The sequence below is a fragment of the Trichoderma atroviride genome, chromosome 1 (genome assembly GCF_020647795.1).
Source record: "Trichoderma atroviride chromosome 1, complete sequence".
NCBI lineage: Eukaryota > Fungi > Ascomycota > Sordariomycetes > Hypocreales > Hypocreaceae > Trichoderma > Trichoderma atroviride.
The window spans coordinates 660,278-683,683 of record NC_089400.1 but is presented as its reverse complement, the minus strand read 5'-3'; the positions used below and the strand labels follow the sequence as shown (position 1 = coordinate 683,683).

General features: G+C 52.6%; 11 protein-coding genes across 11 annotated transcripts; 5 read left to right on the top strand and 6 right to left on the bottom strand.

Moving 5' to 3' along the window:
* Positions 1–86: 86 nt before the first annotated feature.
* Positions 87–1,491, bottom strand: TrAtP1_000268 (uncharacterized protein). The gene is made up of 4 exons (XM_014091816.2): positions 850–1,491; positions 659–778; positions 491–586; positions 87–408 (listed from the first exon to the last, which is right to left on the bottom strand). Exons 1-4 carry the CDS (start codon positions 1,340–1,342, stop codon positions 149–151), a joined length of 969 nt encoding a protein of 322 aa, XP_013947291.1. The 5' UTR covers positions 1,343–1,491; the 3' UTR covers positions 87–148.
* Positions 1,492–3,057: 1,566 nt separating this feature from the next.
* Positions 3,058–5,690, bottom strand: TrAtP1_000266 (uncharacterized protein). Its single transcript, XM_066110509.1, has 4 exons — positions 5,421–5,690; positions 5,228–5,354; positions 4,998–5,163; positions 3,058–4,935 (listed from the first exon to the last, which is right to left on the bottom strand). Exons 1-4 carry the CDS (start codon positions 5,588–5,590, stop codon positions 3,980–3,982), a joined length of 1,419 nt encoding a protein of 472 aa, XP_065966581.1. The 5' UTR covers positions 5,591–5,690; the 3' UTR covers positions 3,058–3,979.
* Positions 3,189–3,773, top strand: TrAtP1_000267 (uncharacterized protein; the record flags this gene model as incomplete). The annotated part of the gene is made up of 1 exon (XM_014091817.2): positions 3,189–3,773. The coding sequence occupies one exon, from the start codon at positions 3,189–3,191 to the stop codon at positions 3,771–3,773; it is 585 nt and encodes a 194-aa protein (XP_013947292.2).
* Positions 5,691–5,873: 183 nt separating the features above from the next.
* Positions 5,874–6,567, bottom strand: TrAtP1_000265 (uncharacterized protein; the record flags this gene model as incomplete). The annotated part of the gene is made up of 2 exons (XM_014091819.2): positions 5,874–6,213; positions 6,272–6,567. The coding sequence occupies 2 exons, from the start codon at positions 6,565–6,567 to the stop codon at positions 5,874–5,876; spliced, it is 636 nt and encodes a 211-aa protein (XP_013947294.2).
* A 19-nt stretch (positions 6,568–6,586) lies between these two features.
* Positions 6,587–6,889, bottom strand: TrAtP1_000264 (uncharacterized protein; the record flags this gene model as incomplete). The annotated part of the gene is made up of 1 exon (XM_014091820.2): positions 6,587–6,889. The coding sequence occupies one exon, from the start codon at positions 6,887–6,889 to the stop codon at positions 6,587–6,589; it is 303 nt and encodes a 100-aa protein (XP_013947295.2).
* Positions 6,890–8,196: 1,307 nt separating this feature from the next.
* Positions 8,197–11,254, top strand: TrAtP1_000263 (uncharacterized protein). The gene is made up of 2 exons (XM_014091821.2): positions 8,197–8,806; positions 8,872–11,254. The coding sequence occupies exons 1-2, from the start codon at positions 8,666–8,668 to the stop codon at positions 11,116–11,118; spliced, it is 2,388 nt and encodes a 795-aa protein (XP_013947296.1). The 5' UTR covers positions 8,197–8,665; the 3' UTR covers positions 11,119–11,254.
* Positions 11,255–11,335: 81 nt separating this feature from the next.
* Positions 11,336–12,352, bottom strand: TrAtP1_000262 (uncharacterized protein; the record flags this gene model as incomplete). Its single annotated transcript, XM_066110508.1, has 4 exons — positions 11,336–11,374; positions 11,447–11,536; positions 12,131–12,149; positions 12,261–12,352. 4 exons carry the CDS (start codon positions 12,350–12,352, stop codon positions 11,336–11,338), a joined length of 240 nt encoding a protein of 79 aa, XP_065966580.1.
* A 992-nt stretch (positions 12,353–13,344) lies between these two features.
* Positions 13,345–13,806, top strand: TrAtP1_000261 (uncharacterized protein; the record flags this gene model as incomplete). Its single annotated transcript, XM_066110507.1, has 1 exon — positions 13,345–13,806. One exon carries the CDS (start codon positions 13,345–13,347, stop codon positions 13,639–13,641), a length of 297 nt encoding a protein of 98 aa, XP_065966579.1. The 3' UTR covers positions 13,642–13,806.
* Positions 13,807–14,197: 391 nt separating this feature from the next.
* Positions 14,198–15,298, bottom strand: TrAtP1_000260 (uncharacterized protein). Its single transcript, XM_014091823.2, has one exon. The coding sequence runs from the start codon at positions 15,081–15,083 to the stop codon at positions 14,412–14,414; it is 672 nt and encodes a 223-aa protein (XP_013947298.1). The 5' UTR covers positions 15,084–15,298; the 3' UTR covers positions 14,198–14,411.
* Positions 15,290–16,068, top strand: TrAtP1_000259 (uncharacterized protein; the record flags this gene model as incomplete). Its single annotated transcript, XM_066110506.1, has 1 exon — positions 15,290–16,068. The coding sequence occupies exon 1, from the start codon at positions 15,574–15,576 to the stop codon at positions 16,066–16,068; it is 495 nt and encodes a 164-aa protein (XP_065966578.1). The 5' UTR covers positions 15,290–15,573.
* Positions 15,771–19,695, top strand: TrAtP1_000258 (uncharacterized protein). The gene is made up of 3 exons (XM_014091824.2): positions 15,771–16,490; positions 17,007–17,159; positions 17,410–19,695. Exons 1-3 carry the CDS (start codon positions 16,180–16,182, stop codon positions 19,040–19,042), a joined length of 2,097 nt encoding a protein of 698 aa, XP_013947299.1. The 5' UTR covers positions 15,771–16,179; the 3' UTR covers positions 19,043–19,695.
* The last annotated feature ends 3,711 nt before the right edge of the window (positions 19,696–23,406 follow it).

Here is a 23,406-nt window from a genome sequence, read left to right as displayed (position 1 = left end):
GCCAAGGGGTACACAGTAATCACTGAATGGATGATCAGAAACATGGCCCAAATACTGGCAGACACGCCGTTTACAGGACACGACAATTAAAAAAAAAATTGTAGATAATGCTTCTGGATACATCAAGGAAACTATCATCACCCCTGACTTACGACTCCTCCACGGTAACATATGCCGTGGCGCCCGGCGTGTGGATGTCGTAAATCTCCTTCCTGAAGTTCGTCACCAGCTCCTCCACCGTGCACGTCTCGTACTTGGGCGACTCTCCGGCCTTGAGCACCTGTGGTAGGCATTCAATCACCTGATCCAGCCAGCCGGCCATAAAGTACGCGGCGCTGTAGCGGAACTTGTCTGTGGGCAGCAGAACCCGGTGCTCGGCGGCGAGGTAGTTGTCGTTGGTCCAGCGGGCTGCCAAGGGCCGTGGTTAGCACATGGAGATGGTTGCTGCAAACAGACAGTGTCTCGGATGGAACAAGGGCGAAACTCTTACCAAACATGTTGCCCAGATTGATGACGAACGCATCGCGGACGGGCTCAATTGTCTCAAATTCGCCAGTCTGTTCATTCTTGACTTGCAGTCCGCCAACTAACAGGCTGATTAGCCAAAACTATCCATGACACGCTCAACAACTCCAGCAACAAGAATGATTTTACTTACTGCCGTCCTGGTATAGAATGGTAACGCCAGACGTATCCGCGTGGGCCTCCAAGCCTACCACGTCGTCGCCCTCTTCGGGCAGAGTAGGGTGGTATCGATGGACTCGCATGAGTACGGCACCTGAATTTTGAAGATACATGTGAGCCGCGTCTACCAAGTTTTAGGGAGAGTCAATAGTCATATCTGCAAACCTTCGGGTTGTTTTGCAAAGTTATCAAAAAAGGTCTCTTCCAGTCCTAGACCCAGCGCAATGAGTCGCAGCAAGATCACGGCCAGCTTCTCCATGGCGGCAAAGTACTCTTCTATGGTTTTTCTGAATCCAGGAGCCTCCTCCTCCTTTAGCCAGAGATTGCCCTCCACGATAGGCCGGTTTCTGCCAGGCAAATGTCTTCCAATAAAAAATCCCTCCTTCGCTAATGACGAGAGCGATTCGCGGAGCTCGGGAGACTGGTAGCCTCGCATCTTGCCATGAATCTTTCTCTTGGTCTCATCAGGCAGGGCGAAGAAGTCGGCAGTTGCCTGGATCATGCCGTCAATCTGAGACTGAGGGATTCCATGGCCGACGAGCTGGAAGAAGCCGGTTGTGCGAAAGGCACGGTCAATCTCTGCCGTGATTTTGGGGATTTGGCTATTGTCGCCGGCAAGGTAGCCAGAGATGTCAATGACGGGGGCAATAGAAGCCATTTTTGAAGTTGTGTTTACACGAAATACAATAGCCACAAGACTAATAAAATACTTGTATATGACAAAGGTGAATGGGGGAAGAAAGGGGGAGGGATGTTTGGGATTACACAAGAGCACGTAACAAGCGGCTTATACAGAATTGATATATGTACTTGGATGCCCAGTGACCTTATGAAATTGCTTCTTACGCATACCTGCAGAGCACAGCCACTAAACACTGCTGAAGCTCTCATTATTGATTTCCTAGCCTCCGAGCCTGCCCTCCAACAGTCAGCAGCTATAGTCCTTTCAGGGTTCAACGATGTTGCTTAGAGACTATTAGTCAAGCCAGTGGTCAGAGTAAGATTCTGCCACAGAAAAAAAATACCCAGTCACTGATTGATTAGTCTCCCAACCTTCACTTGTTCGAGTAAAGCGTTCCAACAATCGATATACGGCCGCCACTTGGCATGGGTTTTCGAGGGGTTGCTGACATTCGCAGCAGGGGTGAGTCGCCGAATCTCACAGGGTAGGTCAGATTCGGTGGGCTAACCTTATCGAGGGCCAGGCTGTGGAAGGAAGAGGACCCTGGCAACGGGGGGGGTATGAGGAGCACTCCTTGTCAGTTTGTTCCGTGCATTCGGAGGGTCTCAAAGTCCTAGCTGAAATGGTGGAGCCAAAGGATTACTTTTCCACAGACAAGAAAAATATTGTTCAGAAAGGATGTCCTTGATCGGCAGCTTACAGTATCGGTTCTGCGAGTTCAATCACCTCGAAGGAATAAAACAGCACACATTTACGAAGGAGATAATTACAATGACCATGTTGGCTTTAGAAGCGCTGTTGCAAGGAACTTTGAAGAGTGCTATAAACTTATACAAAAGGGCGGCTATTTTAAGAAGCTGTTTTTATAAGAGTATAGAAAAGTCTAATAATTTACTAAAAATAAATAGCTTAGTGTATTTCTTTTTCTCAATATTTGACAAAACATCAGACTAATTAAAGAGCAACATTTGCTTTTCCGTTAATCCCATGCACTACGAAATTATTGCTTTTCCATTTTATTACCCCAAAAGGCAGCTACCCTCTAGTTGCATGTATTAACCAAAAGTGGAACCCACAGGAACTCAGAGGGGGTGTTTCTAGTCGTGCAGTCTAGACTCTGAAATCAGGCTGGCGCTTCTGATAACCATTGCCAAGCCAAGGCAGGTTTATTCTCGTATCAATGACCGGAGGCAATTTTATATTCCATGTAGCATTCTAGCCTGTCTATGTCGTCTTCTTACCAAAATTTGCCCCCAGCCTCGTGGGCGGCACAATGATAACAAAGACATGCCCAGTAATTGCTCGTTGCGGAAGGCCTTGCAGCGTAGCATACAGACGGGGCATGTAGGTATACAGATTGGCTCAGATGGGAAAGAGATCTGATGCGACAATATGTATCTCAAGCCTCATCAGCTGAGCTCCATTTCTATTGAGATCAAGTCGAAATGGCATTGTAAGCAAATCGCACGTGCAATTGCTGACTGCGATTCGAATGCAACTCTTCTTTACCGTGTGCTCCACCACCACAGATTCTCAGCCGTGATCACCACTGGACTTCTGGATACTGGAAGAAAACGTCTGTACATTTTGGTAGAGAGGAATTAGAATACGAGAATAGCAGCATCAATCTCATAATACGACACAGCATTTCCTGTTCAGGATACTCCGCTGATTCCTCGTAAAACGCAGCGGCCGCTCATGACCCCCACTTCCGTATACCGGCTGCGGCCTCACTTCATCCAGCTCTCCCTCAGCTCTATATACGGTTCATACCGAATCAAACGTGTAAATTCATCATCATCGCAAGTAAAACAACTCCATCATGGCCGTAGAAACCACCGACCAAGTCCACCAAGACGCCACCCTCGTCTACAACTTCCACCGCATGAACATGCCCCTCCACCCCGCCGACGCAATCTTCTGCCTCTGCAGCCTCGACACGCGCATCGCCGCCCACGCCGCGCAGCTCTACCTCGACGGCCTGGCGCCGTATCTCATCTACTCGGGCGACTCGGGCGCCCTGACAAAGGGCCTCTTCAGCGAGCCCGAGGCGGTGGTCTTTGCCGCCATTGCCCGCGAGATGGGCGTGCCCGAGGATAAAATCATCGTGGAGCCGCGAGCCAGGAACACGGGCGAGAATGTGCGCTTCACATATGCCCTCTTAAAGGAAAGGGGGTTGGAGTTCAACAAGTTGGTGCTGGTGCAGAAGCCGTACATGGAGAGGAGGACGTATGCGACGTTTAGGAAGCAGTGGCCGGATGAGGCGACGGCGTTTACGGTTTCGAGTCCGAAGCTGAGCTTTGATGAGTATCCTGATGCGAGCAATACGAGGGAACTCGTCACGAGCATCATGGTGGGCGATTTGATTCGCATTCGGGAGTATCCTACGCGGGGGGTTTCAGATTGAGCAGGAGATTCCGGTCGAGGTTTGGGAGGCTGGGCAGAGGCTTGTGAGGGCGGGCTTTGATAAGCACCTGCCGTGAAGCCTTGATCTTTGTGAATATGCAACTACCTATAGAGTATACTAGAGTAATTGCCATAGAGAGTATCACGTAAATGAAATGGCATCACTGGGCTGAATGAGTTGGCTCGTCTACTCTCCCGTTGTCGGCTTCACGCCTTCTTCAGGTCTTCTACAGCCTTCTCTGAGGCTGTCTTCAAGAATCCCCGGAAGCTCTCCAAGGCCACCTCATCGTGTCCTTCCAACCACCGTGCTTCGACCGAAACATGATCTCTCGCCACTCTCACGGCAACTTTGAAGCCAAATCGGCAAACCTGTGCCTCGGACGATGGCTTCTCCGTGTTTCCTCCTCCGTCCATCTCCTTATTCATTTGCATCTCCGCTTCTCTCTTTTTCTGACGTCGCCATGGTCGGCTCCATACTTTGTCCACGGCTCTGCCAACGCCCTCGAGCTTCTCTTTATTCCAATTCCAGGATACAAGTTCCAATGCCGCAATAGCATTGCTCAAATTCTCTGCAAAGCCGCCGATATTTTCCCTCAGGGGCATCTTGAACGCGGTAGTCTCCGTCATGGGAGGCAAGATATTTCTCGACAACGCGGCCTTTGTTCCCCTCGCAACGTTCTGTGCTGGCCGTAGAGGCTGAAAGCTCCACGCAATCGCCCACCGTCTCGTCTTGTTGCCCTGAGTGAACTCTGTGACGGCATAGTTGTCTATTTTATGCTCCCATAGCTTATCGACAATCTTGGTGAGGCTAGACAAAAAGCCCACCATGGCTGTATACCACTGGATGCGCTCGCGTAGAACGAGCGACTCTTCGAAGATGCGGCTGATGAAACCAACTTCTCCGCCCTCAGTTACCATCTCTACCTCAGCGCCGGTGCAGGCAGTGAATGGTGGACGTGACTTTCCTGCCGCGCTCTCCAACATGGCCTCTGTAGACTCATAGAAGGGAGGATTCGTCATTGTAAAGTCGATGCAGTCCATCTTCAGATCGTCTAGCGGAATGAGCGCATCGTCGGGCTTTCGGCCGATAACCCGAACTCGACTTTCGAGGTCATTGAGCTTGACATTATTCTCCGCGCATTCCAAGCTTTTCGCGTCGATGTCTGTTTATAATATTTGTACAACATTCATCCAGTCAGGGGATGAAATCGAGAGCCAAACTCACCAGTTGCAATAAATGACCAGTCGCGCTGAGCGCATCCAAGCAACGGATATATGCAGCTCGCACCCGTGCCGATATCTAGTCCAACCGCTTTCCGGCCAGGCTCATCGTACGATGTGGTGTCTAGCAAGTCCTTGAGCCACAGGATATAATTGTGTCTGTTCGTAACCTTTTCACTCATCTCCGTTAGGCCGTGCCACAAATTGAAGCCTAAAGAAGCTCATCTCACTCACTGGAGGGCACAATCGATCCTCTGGTAATTCAATGGAAAGGTCAAAATCAACCTTGAGCAGCGTCTTCGTCAGTTGCATGACGGCGTTGGGGTCGCTGAAGTTGAGGTCACGACCTCGACCTTTGATGCTAAGTTTCCCGTTAGCATTGCCATGATCCGGACATGCTTGAACACCGTGAACGGGGAAGACAAACAAAGCTGCAAATTCGGGATCATTGAGCGCCATCGCTCGGAAGTCGGGAGCTTTTGTGTACAAGCTGCGAAAATAGGCATCTTTGGGTCCTCTGGCTAGATCTCTGTGAGATCCTGTCCCGACTCCCGCGTGAGGGCGCTGTTGAGCTCGACTCGAAGCATTCTCAGCCATTTTCGTGGACGGGAAATGATGGATTCAGCATTCAGCTAGAATTTGTTATCTCAATTGTGGTGTAAATATACGTAAATTATATATTAGGTTAAAGTATAATAGCATGGAAGTTGCAAAGGATGAAACGTGGAAACAGCAGCTCAAAGCTGAGCTGCGAGTAGTGCAAAAGCTTCGTTACAATCATGCACCTTTAGTAGGATATCTTCGTCATCATCAATTGTCAAAAGCCCATTGGCGCATTCCAGAAATGCCCATTAACAGAAAAGCGGCAAACTCTACTCCTTCACCATAAAAGCACTCTCCATCGCCAGCCTTCTAGAACCTTCAGGTCCTTCTCATCGACCTCCTGGTTGCTATACTCGAGCCGCTGGGACAGTTTCTTGAGGCGCTTCTGTACTGTCTTGGCCACCCGCAATGTGACTTCATTCTGGAACACGTACATGACCGAAAAGACAAAGAAGGCGATGCTGGCGAGACGGTGATGGCCCAAGACGGTATCTTTGATGCGCTGGAGGAGACCCTTTGACTTGCGGAATGCGTATTCGGTGTTGTTGGATGAAGCCAGCGACTCAGAATCCGAGCCTCGGCGAAACAGCTTGCGCACAATCGGGATAAACGTCGCCCTGCTCAATGTCAGCTTAGCCATTCCCGCAAAAAGGAAAAACCAGAAGCCAGTCTTACAGAAATCCTCCAAACAGCCATCGCCGCCATCGGTGGTTCTTCGCATTCTTGACCATGCGTCGGACCTCGTTCTGGAGCGTCCGCACCTCACCTATCAAGATGCCCGTTTGGCTGCGAATCTGCCACTCTAGGTCGACCTGCGACGCGTAATCATAGCCGCGCCGCTGGTTCTGGAGGTACATGAGGTGTCTCAGATTGCGCTGGCAGCTGGACTTGACATCCTTCATATCGAGCTGAGGAACCATGGGGTTATACGGAGACTGGAGCTGCTGCATTGGCGACTGGAGCTGCTGCATCGGCCTCGAGGTCGGGTACTCATACGGCCTCGGGTGGAAGTCTGTGGCCCTGGGATAATCGCTGGCCTTGGAGTAGTCGCTGGGCTTTGGGGGGGAAATCGCCAGCCTGGGGGAAGTCGGCGCCGCGCGGAATCGACGTCGTCCGAGGCATGTCGTCCATGTGCATCGAGCGGTCGGGTAGCTGCTGGTCCATCGCCGGTCGCAGAGGCAGCGCCGGTATTGAGGACGACGGCGCAGTTGAGACGGGAAAGGCTCTATTGGGGCTGGGCGAATCAATCGGCTGCGGAGACAGCGCTTTCAACGGCGGCGCATGCGGATCCATGTCTGCAGCTTCTATGTCACGCGAAAATGGGATGAGAGGCGAGGTTATCACAGCTTGGGAGAATTTGGGGGACTCGTTGATGGGTGCTCGCGGTCTTTGTGAGCGCTGCCAAATTGGAGGTGGCTGGTAAGGTTCACATAAGGAGCCTGCGCGTTTGCATCATTTATCCCACGACGCATGGGAGCCAGAAGCTGAGGGCGGTTAAAAGTGGGGGATTGGCCTCATGCTGCATATTGGACCGACGATATGCAATGCATCGAAGCTATCGAAGCAGTTAGTGAGGAATCACAGGGATCATCGTATGCGTATAGACGGAGTATGACCCAGATTGGAGCATACAGCTCTGCTTAGGCGGGGTTTGATCGACAGTCAACATTGGTTGACGTCTGTAGTTTGCGATCCTTTATATTTAGCTACTTGAGTGAATACGTAGTTGCTTTTTCCCTTCAAGCCTTGGATGGACTTTTCGAATTCTGCATTCCTTCTCTGCCCACAAGACCTGGGTAGATGAATACTTTGTCTGATCAAGACCCATTGCTCTATCATGGCCCACATTGGGGGCTTCACCGACATCTTATAAGCCGTCTCCTTTACGTCTACCAAGGCTCTCCTTATGGTCCATGCAGAAGACCGTAGTAATTCTGCCCCTTAACAATTTACTCTATCCTTTGTGAATCAAACCCAATGTTGGCATAGTTTTCCTTGAAATACTAATTTTGAGCATAGCCATGATAACCAGGCTAGCGTCAATGCTAACTGACGGCCAGCAATCAAAAGCGCAAAGTAGCACGTAGCACAGCCCAGCAATGGGAGGCCTGCGGGGTTATCAGTCCCGGAAAAAGTGAAGAAAGAAGTGAAAAGAAGAAAAGATAGTACACAAAGATAGTACTCGCATCAACTAAGCGTCTAGCTGGGCATGTCTGCTGAGAGAGAAAGCTGCAGCTGGCTCTTGAACTACATGTATTCTTCCCGAAGAGGGAATCCATGTTTCTTTTAGCGTACATGTACTACACCCAGCATACATGCACATATGGCGTATGAGCGCTTCTAAATAGATTTGTTTGATCCCGGCTCAAGCAGCATGTCATTCAGAACGAATGTCATCGCAGCAAAGGCTTCAGAGCTTTCGTGCCACTTGTACTTGGTCAAGACGCTGATCCCTGTTTTCAGCTCGGCCAGATGCCAGGCTAAGTCGGTGCGGGTCTTGCCCCGCTCGGCCGGAGCTGGATACAGCTATTCTAGCAGAACCCATAGAAAAATGCATCTCATTGAAGTCTCAACTGTGAGGCCACCTGTAAAAGCCATGGCTGCTATAGTACAGTGGATATATGCGTCGCATCATCTCCTCCAGACAAGAAAAACACGTAATAATGGTAGAGTCGAACCACAACGCAGCCTGGATGATGTAACAACAAGCAGTTTTTAGCACAGGCACCAGCCCCGCGTTTGCCTGGAGCTGCAGCCTATCGTTGCCTGGACCGTTTGGCGTCACTCTATTGGTTCATGTTGCCAGTGAAAATGCACTACCTCTATATCGTCCACGTAGGATTTCTTGGCGAGTTGTCTGCTGGCAGATAAAAGGACCCGGCATCCTCATTCAGTTACAAGTAGGACGCTTCTTCTTCATCAAGTTGACTCATTGAGGGAAAATAACAATCGCTATACTAATCGCACTGCACATCGACGGGCTTGGTCGAAGAATTCGCTGCCAAATTGCTTATTTCAAGACTCAGCTTATCAAAGCAATTCTCACTTGGCCGAGAGTCAATTTTAACAATGGCAGTCTCAACTCCTTTTAGCGAAGAGGACTCCGTCCACAAGATCGAGTATCTTGCCAACGACATCAATACTTCGTCGGTGACTCTCTTTCCCTCCAGAGCTCAAGTGCGCCGAGAGATCAAAGCCGTCCAGCTCAAGGTGAGCCCCGCAATCCACATGTTAACCTTCAGAATCTCAATCAACTAACAGAAGCAAATTTACAGCACGGCACAAACCAAATCACCATTGTCGGGCTCAGCCAGACACTCGACCCAGACTCAATCAGAGTTGAGAGCAATGGCACCGCCACCGTCAGTAACCTGGAAGTCGAAGAAGTACCCAACCGCCAACTCTTCGACGAAGTCTATCCCCAGGCCGAGTCCGACTCCGAGTCCGAATCAGATGCCGAAGAAGCGTCCGATGCCGATGCAAAGCCAGAAAGCTCCCATCTAACAGCCGCCCGGCATGCGCTCTCTCAGCTCAATGACAAACTGGACATTGCCCGCGATGGTGTCTGCAACGCGGAGAGACGACTCGGGATTCTGGAAGACATTAGCAAGCTCGGTAACAGCAAAGGCGTCGATTTTATCCAGATTACACTCGACCACTACAAAGAGCAGCGCGCAAAGGCCTGTCGAGACATGGTTGAAAACAGACAGCTGGTGACTGAACTCACAAAGGACGTTGAAAAAGCCGGAAAAAAGTTCAATAAGCTACAGAAGGAAGAAGACAAGAAGAATGAGAAAAGGGACAAGGCCAAAGCCAAAGCCAAAAAGGAGAGGGAAAAGAAAAAGGCACTAAAGGACAGAATCAAGGGTGAGGCTAAACGAGAGAGAGCGCGTCTGCGCAGAGAGCAGGAGAGATTCTGGCCCCTCAACGTCTACAGCGTGTGCATCACGCTGGAGGTTGCGGCTTTCACACCCGCGTCTTCACGCCGAGGCTCTACGGCTAGCGATGTCGACATCTCGCTGGTTTCAGCTACCGAAGCTCAGGATGAAGCTGAAAAGCCCGGCTCTGTCGAGAGCGACCTGGTCTTCTCGTACGTCACCTCATCGGCGTATTGGATGCCAAACTACGACCTCCAGCTCTCGACGACCAACGCATCTGCATCGCTCTTCTTCGATGCCATGCTCACCAACCGAACCAGCGAAACATGGAAGAACTGCAAGGTTACGCTCTCCACCTCCCAGGCCACCTTTTCTGGCCTCGACGACAAGATTCCTAATCTCGACCCGTGGCGCATCGGCATCACTTCGGGATACGCTGGTCGTCGCGATGAAGACAGAATCACCTGGAGCAGCCAAGAAATGGTAGCCATGAATCAAGTCAAGCACCAGGCTATCATGCAGCAAGCTGAAAATGCCGCTCAAAACAGCTCATCAATGGGAAAGAGGATGAAAACACGCAAGATGAAGCTTGCCCCTGAAGCTGTTCCTCCTCCTCCGCCAGCAGCGATAGCTCCACGAGGTTCAGCTCTCTTTGGATCTCAGAGCACCGGCTTCGGCAACAATGCCGGCCCAGCAGCCACAGGCGGAGGCTTGTTCGGTTCTGTCTCAGCTACAACATCGGCAACTGGAGGTTTGTTTGGTAGTCGTGCGCCCGCACCACCTGGAGGTTCATTCCGTTCTTCCGCAATCAGAGAGGAAGCAGTGGAAGCACAGCCAGAACAGACCAATGACGCCCAAGTTGAGAAGCCTCCTTACGATGATGATGCCATCTACGATGCCTCTCTCATGGAGGAGACTGGGCTTACCACCACCTACGACCTTCCCGGCCTCAAGACCCTCGCTCCCAAGTACAACGGCTCCAAGCAGCGCGTGGCCCGCATCCCCTTCTCCAACGTCATCTTCAGCCACACCGTTGTTGCCAAGTACAAGGCCGTCGCATATCTCAGCGCCAAGCTGAAGAACAGCAGCAAGGTCGCTCTCCTCAAGGGCGATGCGAGCCTCACCCTCGACGGCACCTTTATGGGCAAAACATTGCTCCCTCGCTGCAGCTCCGGAGAGTCTTTTAGTCTTAGCCTCGGCATCGATCCCGCCATCAAGGTCACCTATGCCAAGCCCGAGGTGCACCGCACATCGTCCGGCCTGTTCAGCAAGGAAGACAGCGCCGTGTACGTACGCACGGTGACGCTCCACAACACCCGCGCCGTGGGAGGCCGGGCTGTCGACTTGCTCGTGCAAGATCAGGTGCCCGTCTCGGAAGATGAGCGGTTACGCGTGGAGCTCTTGTACCCGCGTGGTTTGGTCGTCGACAGCAACAATGGGGTTGCCACTGGTGTGGCCGAGAAGGAGGGCCAGAGCAAGGACGATGGTAGTTGGGGTAAGGCTACTGCGAAGCTCAAGAAGGAGGGCAAGCTGAGCTGGGATGTGAGCTTGAATGCCGGAAAGGCGGTTAAGCTTACGCTGGAGTATTCTGTTTCTATGCCTGGCGGGCATTCTGCCTATCAGGTCCATTATACAAGGGATTAAGGATGTTTTTGGCTAGGTTATATGCATTGGGAATAACAGGTTTTGCGGTGATGGTGGTAGTGACTCTTTACGAAGCTGGTTTATCTCGGATTCTTTATGAGCAAGTTGGACATTATAGGCACACAAGCGGAGAACTAAAAAAAAAAAAAAAAAAAAAAAAAATTAACTATAAGCTCACTATTCAGTCGTTACTCACATCATTCTATCATTCAACTTGTTATATTCGAATACTGTCCTCGTCCATGATTCTACCCCACTGCAGTACAGTTAGTTAGCCGTTTCTGTAGGTAGCAACATCAATTCAATTTCATAGTACACATGCTCTCACCATCCTACGAATATGATTAGTATATTGTTCGTCCTGACCGATTTCGGGAATATCCATCGTCTGCTTAAGCTTAAATCTGCCAGCTAGAGTCTGTTCTGCAACGTGTGCCCGTCGTGAAGAGTGCAGACACAAGCGCCAAGGTACATGTACCTGGGTACAGACGGATCATCTCACTGCCAGGTGGAGAATGCCGAGCGCCGGAATAAATTAAAAAACCACGTGATTGTCATTTCCCCGGAGCCGGGCAGCTCCAAATTTCGTCCCCATCGTCTGCCGAGAATAAGCCCTTTTGGCTCGCCTCGGATTTTGCATCACATCCTTTTCTCCCCGTAGCACCAAAAATCGTCTCCACCTCGGGCCTTGGTCTGATGCCGCTAGCCGTTGAGCGAGGAGCATCGGCCGTTCCGACGAGTCGTGCAAGAAGCAGAGCCAGAAGAAGAGGCAGAGGCAGTAGAGATCAAAGCTGCTGCTCTAGAGTCACCAGGAGACGCATCTGGACAGCGCTGTTCATAGCAGTCTACGGCATGTATGAGCGGCTCCGAGAACATCGTGAATGCTTATGGAGCTCGTCTTCTCGGTTCGCAGCGCGTGGTCCCGGGGTGGCATCAGTCGCGGAGCAGCTTAAAATGGCTCAGCAGGCTTGATCCACGTCGGGACAGAGGGTGCATTCGATCTTGGTCGTACAGTACCTACGCTGACCACTCTGTAGAGCTTAGTGACATGACCCCAAGTCCTCCTTCGCAGAAAAAGGGGGTGATCATTCCATGCACGGTAGCACGCCGGTAGGGACCGGAAGATGCGGAGCTTACTGTACCTAGGAGACGCGCTTGCAAACGTCTGGATCTCAGATCTGCCAGCCGCTGATGGCGGGCTCGACACGTCGCGGCCCGAATCGCGCGCTGCCATGCTCTTTCTCGCAGCAATTCTCTCGATTTTACTCCGTACTTCTGGCTGCAAGAAGGAAAACAAGGAGTCGGAGCTAGTTTGGCTCCATAGAGCGTCCCAGCTGCGTGGTGAAAGAGAATGCAGCGGCGATCAGACGAGGGACGTCTGAATGGCACATGTCAGCAGCATCTCAACCACCATTGGCGTGGTACGATCCCCCTGCCATCTCCTCAAGAATGATCTGACGTGGTGCGAGGATCGACTGGGCTCAAGTGCGAGTAGGAAAGTGGCTAATCAATCCAAAATGAAGAGATGAAATTAAATCATTTTGCTGGCTGCATGATGCTAACCACAAACTGTAGCGGGGAGACCAAGCGCCGCTGGTAAAATTTGACCTGCCTCGCAGTGGCTCTCCGATACGACAAGGTCCGCCCCGGAGCTGCGAGTGGTCGCGAGGAAAAGCATAACAAACGAGATAAAGTAATAATTAATAATGCGTGCAAGGCTATCTAGACCATGAGCGGCCATGCCTCGGGGGGGGTCAGCCAGCCGGCGCAAACGACTCCATCGGTGAGGAGCCGCAACATGCAACGATGGCAGTACGGAGTAGAGTAGCATCAACCAGGGACTCCACGAACAGCCACGAGCTCGGCGTCATTGGATGCGTTAGCGCCCAGATAAATATGGGAACGGAACTCTTGTTCATGAATCAAAGACGCCGAATCATCGCCATGCACGTTGGTCGACGGCGGGACTCGAACACGGACTAGAAATTGGACAAACGTCGGAGCATACGGAGGGCCCACCGCGCGTGTCGTAGGGGTGCATTTTTTTCGGATTTTACTTTCGAAATGTACCTATGTAACCTTGCCTTGGGGCTCGCAGGGCAGACAGGGGCAGACCAGGCCAACCCCAGAGAGCCGGAACATCTTGTCTGATGCGGACGGAGATACAGAGAGTGCGCAGAGGGCAAAGCCGACGAGGTAGGCACCTATATACAGACAGCCCAACCAATGCGACGCAGGAGAGCGATCGGCGGCTCTGCGCCTTTCTCCATGCCATCGACGCGGAGCACATCTGTTGGCGCTGCACGCTGGAATTTCTTGCCTCTACACAACGGGTCGAGGAGAGCCACGCGGACGGTGTTGATCAGCCCTGCGTCGCCTGCGCAGGCTGCTCTCCCGAATGATGACTGCGGGACTGACGATGCCTCTGCCTACGGCGCCTATCTGGCTACAGGACTCGTTAGGGGCGGCAAGGGTGATTCACATTTACTTGTACTGGCAACATCCGTCCGGCTGCGGACATGATCTGAATAATGAGGGCCCACCCCACCGACCGTGCGACTCTGTCCTTCTGCGCCCGCTCTCTGACTGGCCGCCTCCTTTTTCATCGCGGCCATCCGCGGCCAGTGAGAAGCCAGAAGATATAAGCCTTGGCCGTCCTGTTTCGTCCCTGTGTTGCTGTAGCTGTACAAACATACGGGTACGGACTTACTTGCACACGCAGGGACAGGGCAAAACCAAGTTATTTTCCTGGTTTCCGTGCCGGACGCCTCAATCTGGCTGAGAGGCCGGGTCGGCAGCGCCACCACAGTCATCCACCTGCACATTCCGTACTAGCCGGCACAGGCCGTGCTCCGATGACCTCCGCAGAGAGTGGGTTGGGCTTTCAGATTGGCTGCGCACAGCTCTTGTTCTGGAGGCCGTGAGTTGCTTGCATTAGACTAGGCGAGCTGCTCCGTACATGGAACAGCATCTATTGTGTGAGTACAGTAGGTATGTAGTAGCCGCAGGATGAGGCTCCCAGAGGAGGACAACATCGGCCCCACAAGGCGCCGCTGCTGGCTGCTTGCTTCATCCAAAGGCTAGAAAATGCGCCATTGGATGTGTGCCGCTCGCCGGATGCTCTCCCCAACGGCGGCAGCTCAGCATCTGGATGCTCGGTTGCCTCAAGAATGCCCCTTGAGCGCGTTTGCACAACGATGCTGCTAGCACTGCCATTGCCGTGGCACTGAGACCGCGTGCGTACATGATCGAACGTGTAATGTCGCAAAATCACCAGATCTAGCGTTGCAATTTCAGCAGACAGCCGCCTCTGTCGACCACTTCGCTTGGGGTAAGTCGGACGATGGAGCTTTCTCGGTGCCGGCGCGGCTGTACGGAGTGCTACCTTGGCCACCACGCGCCGCGTCAGTCAGCCCATCATGTCGCTGCGACAGAACAAGGGGATTGGCCGCTTCCTCAGCAGCAGCCCTCTGTGATAGGCTGCGCCCCGGATCCAAGTGGGCTACCGCCGTGGCCTGGATTTGGAGAGGGGAAGGCCGGCGCTTGTGAAATGAAGCGCTCTGGATGGCCGTGAGATGGGTGGGAAAGGGGGCGAAAGCCTTGCCTGTCACTCGCCGGCCTTGATGCGGCGCACTGCTGGATGCGAGCGGATGCTGCAGCCATTTCGCTGATGAAGGTTGGGGGAAATACCACTGGCTGGTGCTGCTGCTAGGCACCGGTATTGGCTGGACGGCTTGGCGTTCATCTGCCATGCATCCCGAGGCACAGGAGCTGGCCCTCGCCGAACCGCATCGGTATCGCTGTAGAAGATTCAGGAGACAGCCTGCGGCAACATGCGGTGTCGTGTAGCCAGGTGCATGTAATTTACAGATACAAGCCAGATACATGTTGGATACCAGTGGCCAGCCAGTTGCGCTGCTTGCCACCAGCCGGTCCAGACGACTATCGCCCCGGAATACGGGCATGGTCGACCTGGGCAGCACTAGTTGGAGTAGAGCCAAGTAGACTGGCTGTATCGGGAGACGTCCACGGCTGGCCAAACCCCGATCTGGTCGGCCCTGTCCAAGGCTGCGTCATAGTGGGATGGGGTGCATGCCAAAGGTACGAGGTGGAATTTCTGCAGCACTGCTACAGGCAATTCCCAGGCGCTTCGACGGCGCCGGCACTCGTTGTGCTTTGCGCAGGTGACAGCCGCCGAGAGACAGTTCATGTTGCCTTTTCCCACACCTCCGAGAAAAAGAGCGCAGCGCAGGTCATGTTTGTGGGGCCAACGCCGTGAGGGAAGCAGGTCGTGGTGAAAGGAGAGCGACGGGAGGCCACATTCCGGGGCGAGCCTTTGACGTCCCGTTTCGAGTATCCATCATATGCTATGGGCGTCCATGGGCTTTTGCGCTTCAGGTCTTCTGCCTGCTCAGAGAAGAGTCCAATAGCCTCGACAAGACTCCTTCACGAGGCATGTACTCGCAGCCCCAATGTCAACTTCTGGACGCGTCCACTAAAGGCTCACTGAAAAACTCGGCTGTCCAGCTCCCTGTGGGTGGGGCCGGACAAGGCCTCAAGCCGATCCGCCCGTGGGGCTTCCCACGCTGTGGCCGGGACACACACTTTGCGCTCTGGCGACACCCCCCGCCTTTGATCCCCCAACGACGCTCGCGCCCGTCTCCTGTTCCATCTTTTCCTCCTTCACCCGTCGCCCGACTCAACCTCTTCCTCTTGCAAAACCCTCGCTCCAACGCAATCAGCCTCCGTCACCACCGGCCTCTGCATCTCCTCTGCTGCCGCCGCTCTGCGTCTTTCGCTGCCCTCGCCAGAAGCGCCAGCGACACTGCTCGATCGATTGCGCGTGCCCGCCCTCGCCCCGGGCCTACGGTGTCGCGACCTCCGGTCGTTTTCCCTCTCCTCTCCGTCACCACCACGACGCAGAACCCGCCGCCAAAGGCCGCAGAATAACGAGCGTCTGCGACAAACCACGCGCATTCCTCCCCTTTTCTTTTCCCTTCTCTTCTCTCCTTTTCTCTCCCATCCCTCCAATTCCCTGCCACACCCGTCGCATCGCCCAGCATGTCCTCCGGCGTGGTTCGATCCACCGCCCTCAGAGCCGGCGGCGCCTGTGTGCGCTGCCGCAAGGGCAAGACCAAGTGCGTGTACGAAAACGGGCGCGCGCCCTGCAAGAACTGCGCAAAAGGCATGCACGAATGCTATCTGCCCTCGGAGAGCATGGCCCATCACCACGGCCAGAGCCCAGCGCGCCACACCGCAGCGCATCGCCCAGCGCGCGACGCTTTGCCGGCGTCCGGGCCCGGTGCCTCTGACGCCAGGCAGCCCGTTGTGGGCTCAGGCGGAGCCAGACACGTACAGACGACGGCCGAAAAGTGAGTGCTTTTGTTTCCTTTGTCGCGCAACCCCCCCTCGTTTCTGGATGCATGCTGCCTGTTTGTTTGCCGCCATCCCTCACAACTGCTTCTCCCTTTCATTAATGCCTTGCTTGTCTGACTGCTCCGTGTGTTTGCAGCCATGCAAGTCTCGGGAGCATCCCTCTGAACCTCTACATCCCGTTTGGGCACAGAGGCGCCACGTCCCTCCTCTTTCCTCGGTACAGCCACCCTCCCCCCCGATTTCTGTCCCCGAATGGCCCGGCCGCCCTTCTAGCTCGAGCGCGCTGCTGCAGTGCGCCGAGCTTATGCTGCTGCCATCTGCACGAATCCCATCCATTTCCCCCACTCGCCCATTTCCGTCCGGATGCCAGGCGGCCCGTTTTTTCCCTCTGCTTTTTTGCCCTTGTTTTTTTTTTTTTTCTCTTTGCCGCCGCCGTATGCGCACTCGTTGCCGCAGCTCGGTCGCTCAAGCCGCCGGAAACCGAGCGCAATTCGCTAACTCGAAGCTGCCAGGCTTACACCGGAACTCGTCGCCGAGTGCGAGCGCGTCGTGTCAAAGACATTCCCAGCCTGCGTGGCCTTTCACAAGCCGACGTTTATGCAACAACTGAAGAATGCTTCGCTCGAATCCAGTCTCGTCTATGGTCTATTGGCCTGTGCTGCTCGGTGAGTTTCTCTCTTTTTTTTTCTCTCTTCTTCTCTTCTGGCCGCCGCCTTAATCACCGAGGCTACGTTTCAGCCGCTTTCGCCGAGCTCTGGTGGATCATGGCCCCGATCGGACCCCGTGCGCAGGGCTGGCATGGCTGGTCTCGAGGAACGCGCAATGGGATTGGATATTGGCAATTGTGTTTTCTAGATGGATCTTCTTCACATCCTTTGCCAAGCGATTTCTGAGTGCTGATTGTTGCCTCTGTAGGAGCTCCCCGACGCTCATCCGTCGCTATGGCGGCACTCCTACCGCTGCGGCGGACACCTTTGCGGGCAAGGCCATCTCCCTAATCAACTCCAATCTGGACCAGCCCAACCTCGCCGACATCCAGGCTCTCTGCCTGGTCATCATTCACGAATGGGGCAGCCGTAATGCTGTTCGCGCCTACGTCTACCTCGGCCAAGCCACCCGGCTCTTGCAGATGTATCGGATCCTTAACAGCCATCACACATCTGACACGGCCGACCAGTTCCTGCGCGATGAGTCTTTCCGCCGCACCTTGTGGCTGACTTACATCCTCGACTGTATTCTCACCTCTACGCCCGGCCGGTATCCTGCCCTGACCATCCAGGACACCACCGACGTAGCCCTGCCCTGCTCCGACATCAACTTTGCATTTGGCAATGCCGTCTATGTCAAGACTCTCCCGCAGCAACTCGGTTTTCTCAACGGCGCTCACGAGTCGCCCAACCGGCACCTACCTAATGGCGAGATTGGCGAATTCGGCCACATTGTCATGGCCGCTACCATTTGGCGCGATGTTGTTGGCATGCTTGGCGTTGCGAGCTTTCGCGAAGAAGATTGCACAGACCTCATTGTTAGGATTGAACGACTTCGGGGCAGCCTCCCCATGCAGTTTGTTGATAAGCCGGGACAAATCAACCTCCATATGACGATGGGATCTGGCTATACCTTTGCCATGCTTCACTGCCTCATCCACTGCGCCATCATCTTCGTTCACCGTCGGCGTCTTTTGGAGGATACTACATCCCCTTCCTTTAACCTGGAGACATACCGCCACACCCCTCGCTGTCACGAGATCGTGGACCGCCTCTTCAGCTCGTGCCACGGCACTTTGGCTCTCCTTGCCGCAGTCGAGACCGGCGCAGAGAAGGATCATGCCATTTGCTTGCCCATCTTCATGCTCTTCTCCGCATTCACCGCCAGCGCAACCATTGCCTTCCTCTCCCTCAAGGGCCTGACACCTCCCAACGCCGTTGAGACAGCAGCGCACATTGTCAAGGATGGCTTGCGGTTTATGCATGATGGCAATGAGAACTGGCCGCTGATGAACAGCTGGCTTAGGCACCTGACTGTCATGCAACGTGTGCTTCACAACGATGCCGCTGCTAACATGATGGGTTCCAGACACGGCTCTCATCCTCACCTTGCCCCGGTGCCGGCTATCAAGGATGAGATTTCATCCAATGGCGATACAAATCAAGATGCTATGGAGTATGACCAGCAATCAGCCGCTGGAGCTGGTCCCGGGCAGCAGCATGGCTCTGCACCCCGCTCAGTATCTGGCTCTGCTCGTGGAGACAGCGAGCCTCCTGTTGTCCTGCCTAGGCGACCTGGCGTTACGACCATTAACGGGGGGTCTAACAACCTCTCCGCATCGGGCACCGCATCGCCCCCAGCTGGCGGTGCTCCGCAGGCGAACATGCAGGTTCACGATGTTAAGCAACCGAGTCCTGAGATGATGACCAACGGCATGGTTTCGGTCCAAGACGGACAGGCTACGAGCCAGGACATGACTGCGCCTGAGCTATGCGAAGCGTTTGAGCGCCAGCTTTTGGATCTCGACGACCTCGCTGCGTTTATGGGTGGCGGGGTTTGACTTGAAGCCACCCACGATCATGATGCATCGCAAATGGCAATTGCGGACGGGGCCAGGATGCTTATGACTCTTGCCGGGTGCGCAGCGACATAATACCCAGTGGGCGGCTTTACCTGTGGATTTTTTCTTATTTCTTCTCTCTCTGACAAGAGCTCATAAGATGAGATTTGCAAGACAGAGAAGGGTTATACAACAACCGCAACAGCGCTACGATGCATACTAATGACGTGAAACGGAAGACTGAATTATCACAGACTTGGCATTAATTATGGGAGGAGGCATTTGTACGTGTAAGGCTATTACTCTTTTTTTTTATTTCCTTTTTTTCCATTTATTTCTTTTTGGTTTCTGGTTTTCCGATACCCGGAGGAAAGACGGAGGGGCAAAGAGGCGTTGAGGGCTTTGTAGTGATAGGCAATATGAAGAACACCACTTGAGTATAATCAAAATCATTGATAGCTTTGGTCTTAGTCGGACTGAAGTAGAGATATTGCAGCACGAGTAATGAAACGAGTCCAAATGAATATGATGAGCTTACAACCTTTCCATGGTACGAGGGGCATGACTCGCTGTGACACGGGTGGCGTATTGTCTTCGGAAATGGCTCGGAAACATGGGCGTGAGAGCTGTTGCAATAACAGCTACAGTATCGAGTGTATTGAAACGAATTGATGACATGTAGGAATTGAGTAATTATCAACCATGTTTGTTTATACTGTATGTATCTCTGATTTCTAGACGAAACTGACATATAGCCTCCGAAATGTCCCGAATGCCCCTTTCTTTCTCCGCAGTATTCGTCAGTCCTCGTTCCTTGTCATGTTGGAGAAACAAGGCAACAACAATCTAGGCACTTGTACATATGTAGGAGGGAATGAGATTTTGGGGGTTTGTTTTTTGTGGGGGAACTGGCCATGTGGAGTAAAGTAAAAAGCTGGGGGGGAAAAGAAACGGCAGTTTTGTATGGTGGAGAATTTGAGGGGAGGGCTAATAACGGAAACCGGCCGAGCTTTTTTTTCTCTCTCTATTGTATGGAACTTGTTTTTTTTGGAGAAGGAAAAAAAAAACTGGTTCTAGTATTGTTGTTTTACGATTCTTTATCGTTGGTTTGTTACTGTTTAGGATTTAGTCCATGGGGACCTCCGTATAGACTAATGGAGAATTACGGAGCAGTGAGGGAATGAAAGTTGGGGTAAAAGAAGCATGATTTTTTGACGTGCGGAGCTTATCTCCGTTTTACTACATACGTACATACATAAGCATTATGGATGGTGATAGACGAGAAAAAGCCGGATCTGAGATTTTGGAAATGAGGGTTTTTGCGGAGGAGGGTAGCATTGATTGACGGACTGGAGTCTGGGGGAAAGAAATGGGGAATTGGGGTTTGATTGATTGTTGGTTGAAAGGGGGGGGCGAGAAATGGAGAAGGAAGAACTATTGAAGAGTTGGGTGGCACTGGATCTTGCTCGGGCCATTGTGTCATGACGGCTGAAGGATGGTTGGTGTAACTGTGTAGCTGAAGTTACTGTTTCCAGGCACGGAGTAGGATCAGGATCTCCAAATTATCGATATTGATGTTGGGGGTGCTGCTACTATTGTTAGCTTGCTTCTCGCGTGGTAACTGTTGCATTTCCTGCCCCAGATCCGTAGATTGCTGCTTTTTTGGGGTTGGTTCAATCAGCCTCGTGGAAAAGGGTGGCGAACAATTCTAGGCTTCATCTTGTGTTTCGAAACCCTTAGAGATTTTCTTTTTTTAACTACGGGGTTTCCTATTGTTAAGTCTATATTGTCAGTGCGTAAAACCGCGAGCGTTTGTCTCTTTCTCTTTTTAAAAGTCACGGGCAGTGTTCTGTTCGCTTTGAGCTCCGAGCTCCGTGGCTAAACTATGGGGCATCCATTGAACTTCGAGCTCCAGCTGCATTTTTTTGGATCTGGAATTTTAGCGAGAAACCGCTAATCTTTGGAGACCTCTCGGTCTTTTTCCGTCCCCATTAGTTCAACCAGCTAGCAGTATTCTGCGTCGCACTTGTAGGAACCGGTGAAACGTTGTGGCTTTCTTCTATTGCTTCTCCGAAAAAAAAAAACCTTTCTTTGCGTCAGCTAACTGTGAAGTGGCTTCTTATTTTCCCTTGCCGGTAGTTCTTTTTTTTCTTTGGAGGCGGTAGCTTTTTCATCCTTTTATGCGAGATGCGAATGATGGGGCGCTTAAAAGATAATAGCCGAGTTGGCCGAATGTGCCAGCCTATGAGGCGGCGGCATTTGGCGTGCTACTTATGTAACACCGCTTATTGATGTTTTTCAATTTAGAGATTAGAAGAAAATCCATGGTTGAGAAGAAGAGAATATTGGAAATTTCGGTGCCTGGCTGCTAGCCATGGTAAAGCGTGGGCAGGATAAGTGGGATTGCGACTTCGGATTAGTGAACCGGGGTTAGAAGCCATATAGGCCTTCTGCCTTCTTTCAGGCACCTTTTACCGACATTTTGCTTCTGCGCGTCTTCTCTGCGCATACCTAGGCAGAACAACTATTATGCGAACATGCCCGTTTGCAGTATTTCGCTTACTCTGTCAACCGCACAGCATGCGTTGCCGAACCTCGTCACATATTCATGGGGATCTGCAGGGCTAAACAGCGTTAGACAAACTTGAATGACGAACTCTGGGCTCGGCAGCAAAAATGCCGGCCCTTCGCCATGACGCTTCTTGGCAAAGGCGAGGGAAGAAAAAGAAGAAACTCTCCCCGAGGGCCAATGAGCATGTCGAGCTTGTTTCCCCGCTTATATATACGCTCGGGCAGGCATTCACAGTCTGGGGGTGTTCTGTTTGTAGCTTAGTGTCTCTTTTTTTTCTGGAGGAGTGACTTTTAGGCGGGGAAAGAGAAAAAGCGGGTTCTCGCTGTACGCGGTTGGAGAATGACAAGAGGATGAGCAGCAGGTCGGAATCTAAGGTTGCCAGGGAATCGCACTCCATGCATGCGTGCACGAGTAAGGACCATTGTGTGCATATCGCCACCGTCTGATGAGGAGCTGCAAGCCGTGTGATGTAAATGGCTCAAAATGCCACGTTTGCGACGAATGGGGATAGGGTTTCGTTCCTGAGCTGCGGCTGGCTATTGAGTTTGGAAGCCGTTGGATACTTGTGCTCTGCTAGTTGGCGCTATTCGGCAATTACACAAGTGGCTACAACAGCGAGAGCGTAAGTGGGCGCTGTGATCAGGTCAAATAACGGCGAGGCTGCCGGGGATTTTGTCCTTGAAACCAAGAGCCGTCTTGGCTCAAGCCTCAAAAACAATAGCCATGATATCTAGTTGTTTGACCTTCTCTGCCGTCACCGAGTGGGTTTTCTAGCTGCCGTCTCCAAAAGCCAACCTCCGCATGAAAAAGCCACCCATCTTGAACGCCTCCATCTTATCTCCTGTCCTCGTAGCTAAATCTTTTTCAGTGGGAATTATCGATACAGAAACAAACATCATTCGCTGAATTCCATCCCTCTTGTTTCTTCTCTCCGGCCTGGCCGCCGACCCTTTCCGAAAATGGAGCCCACCCTTCTTCTCTCCGCCGTCCTTTTTCCCATGTCGCTTGATGGATGTTCCACTTGACAGCCAGGCCAGGCAGTTTATTGAAGAGAATGCACTGTAGGCACAACGATGTGATAATGGTTTACCCGCCCCCGAGTGCTAAGGGCAATAGCGTAGATGGGAAGCCATTCTGAACACGGACCTCCCCATGAGCATTGCCGCTCCGCTGGTTCGAGCCATCCATGCAAAATCACCGGCGATGGGATGGATGGATGGATGATGGATGCAGCGTGACCGGCCGCCATCCTTGGTTGGTTCCAGCCCCGGAGTGGATCAGATCAGCCATGCTCTGTGTGGTGTTTTTGCCCTCCCTTGTGCTCTTCAGACCGACCTCTTTTTCGTGCACGGCGCCCGTATTGTCTTGTTGGGAGATACAAGCGGTGCTTGGCATAAGCTGGGGCCAGGTCCATCTCAGCTAGCGAGGATGCCGATTTCGCAAGGCAGACGATTATTGAGCTTTGTATCACGGGAGTGAGACCAAAAAACAAAGGCCCAGACATGGAGTAAATAGAATGGCCAGGTTCTCTTGGCCAGGTCTCAGTTCTTGCGAGTCCAGACGCCGCAATCCAGGCACGAGCGCCGTAAGCACAGCGGCAATACGAGCGTCTCTACAGTGGGAAGGGAATCGTACGGTCCTAGTGCCTGGGGATGGTTGGCCCGGCTAGTCATCGCGGGGAGCGTCTGGCTGTTTGCGGTTCCCCATAAGCCTCATCCTGGAGAATCCCACTTTTGTGCATTCATCGGTCTGGGGTTCCCCAACTTGGCCGCACATGCGTCCAAGTTCCCAG

What these genes read in the sequence shown, in the direction of transcription:
- TrAtP1_000268 (XM_014091816.2), bottom strand. Translation starts at nt 1,342, where the DNA reads ATGGCTTCTATTGCCCCCGTCATTGACATCTCTGGCTACCTTGCCGGC. An exon ending in CATTCTATACCAGGACGGCA is followed by an intron (nt 587 to 658) that starts GTAAGTAAAATC and finishes TCAGCCTGTTAG; the next exon opens with TTGGCGGACTGCAAGTCAAG. An exon ending in CAATCTGGGCAACATGTTTG is followed by an intron (nt 409 to 490) that starts GTAAGAGTTTCG and finishes GGCCCTTGGCAG; the next exon opens with CCCGCTGGACCAACGACAAC.
- TrAtP1_000266 (XM_066110509.1), bottom strand. Translation starts at nt 5,590, where the DNA reads ATGGCTGAGAATGCTTCGAGTCGAGCTCAACAGCGCCCTCACGCGGGA. An exon ending in AGGATCGATTGTGCCCTCCA is followed by an intron (nt 5,164 to 5,227) that starts GTGAGTGAGATG and finishes ATGAGTGAAAAG; the next exon opens with GTTACGAACAGACACAATTA. An exon ending in CTGGTCATTTATTGCAACTG is followed by an intron (nt 4,936 to 4,997) that starts GTGAGTTTGGCT and finishes TATTATAAACAG; the next exon opens with ACATCGACGCGAAAAGCTTG.
- TrAtP1_000263 (XM_014091821.2), top strand. Translation starts at nt 8,666, where the DNA reads ATGGCAGTCTCAACTCCTTTTAGCGAAGAGGACTCCGTCCACAAGATC. An exon ending in TCAAAGCCGTCCAGCTCAAG is followed by an intron (nt 8,807 to 8,871) that starts GTGAGCCCCGCA and finishes GCAAATTTACAG; the next exon opens with CACGGCACAAACCAAATCAC.
- TrAtP1_000260 (XM_014091823.2), bottom strand. Translation starts at nt 15,083, where the DNA reads ATGCCCGTATTCCGGGGCGATAGTCGTCTGGACCGGCTGGTGGCAAGC.
- TrAtP1_000258 (XM_014091824.2), top strand. Translation starts at nt 16,180, where the DNA reads ATGTCCTCCGGCGTGGTTCGATCCACCGCCCTCAGAGCCGGCGGCGCC. An exon ending in GTACAGACGACGGCCGAAAA is followed by an intron (nt 16,491 to 17,006) that starts GTGAGTGCTTTT and finishes CGAAGCTGCCAG; the next exon opens with GCTTACACCGGAACTCGTCG. An exon ending in CTATTGGCCTGTGCTGCTCG is followed by an intron (nt 17,160 to 17,409) that starts GTGAGTTTCTCT and finishes TTGCCTCTGTAG; the next exon opens with GAGCTCCCCGACGCTCATCC.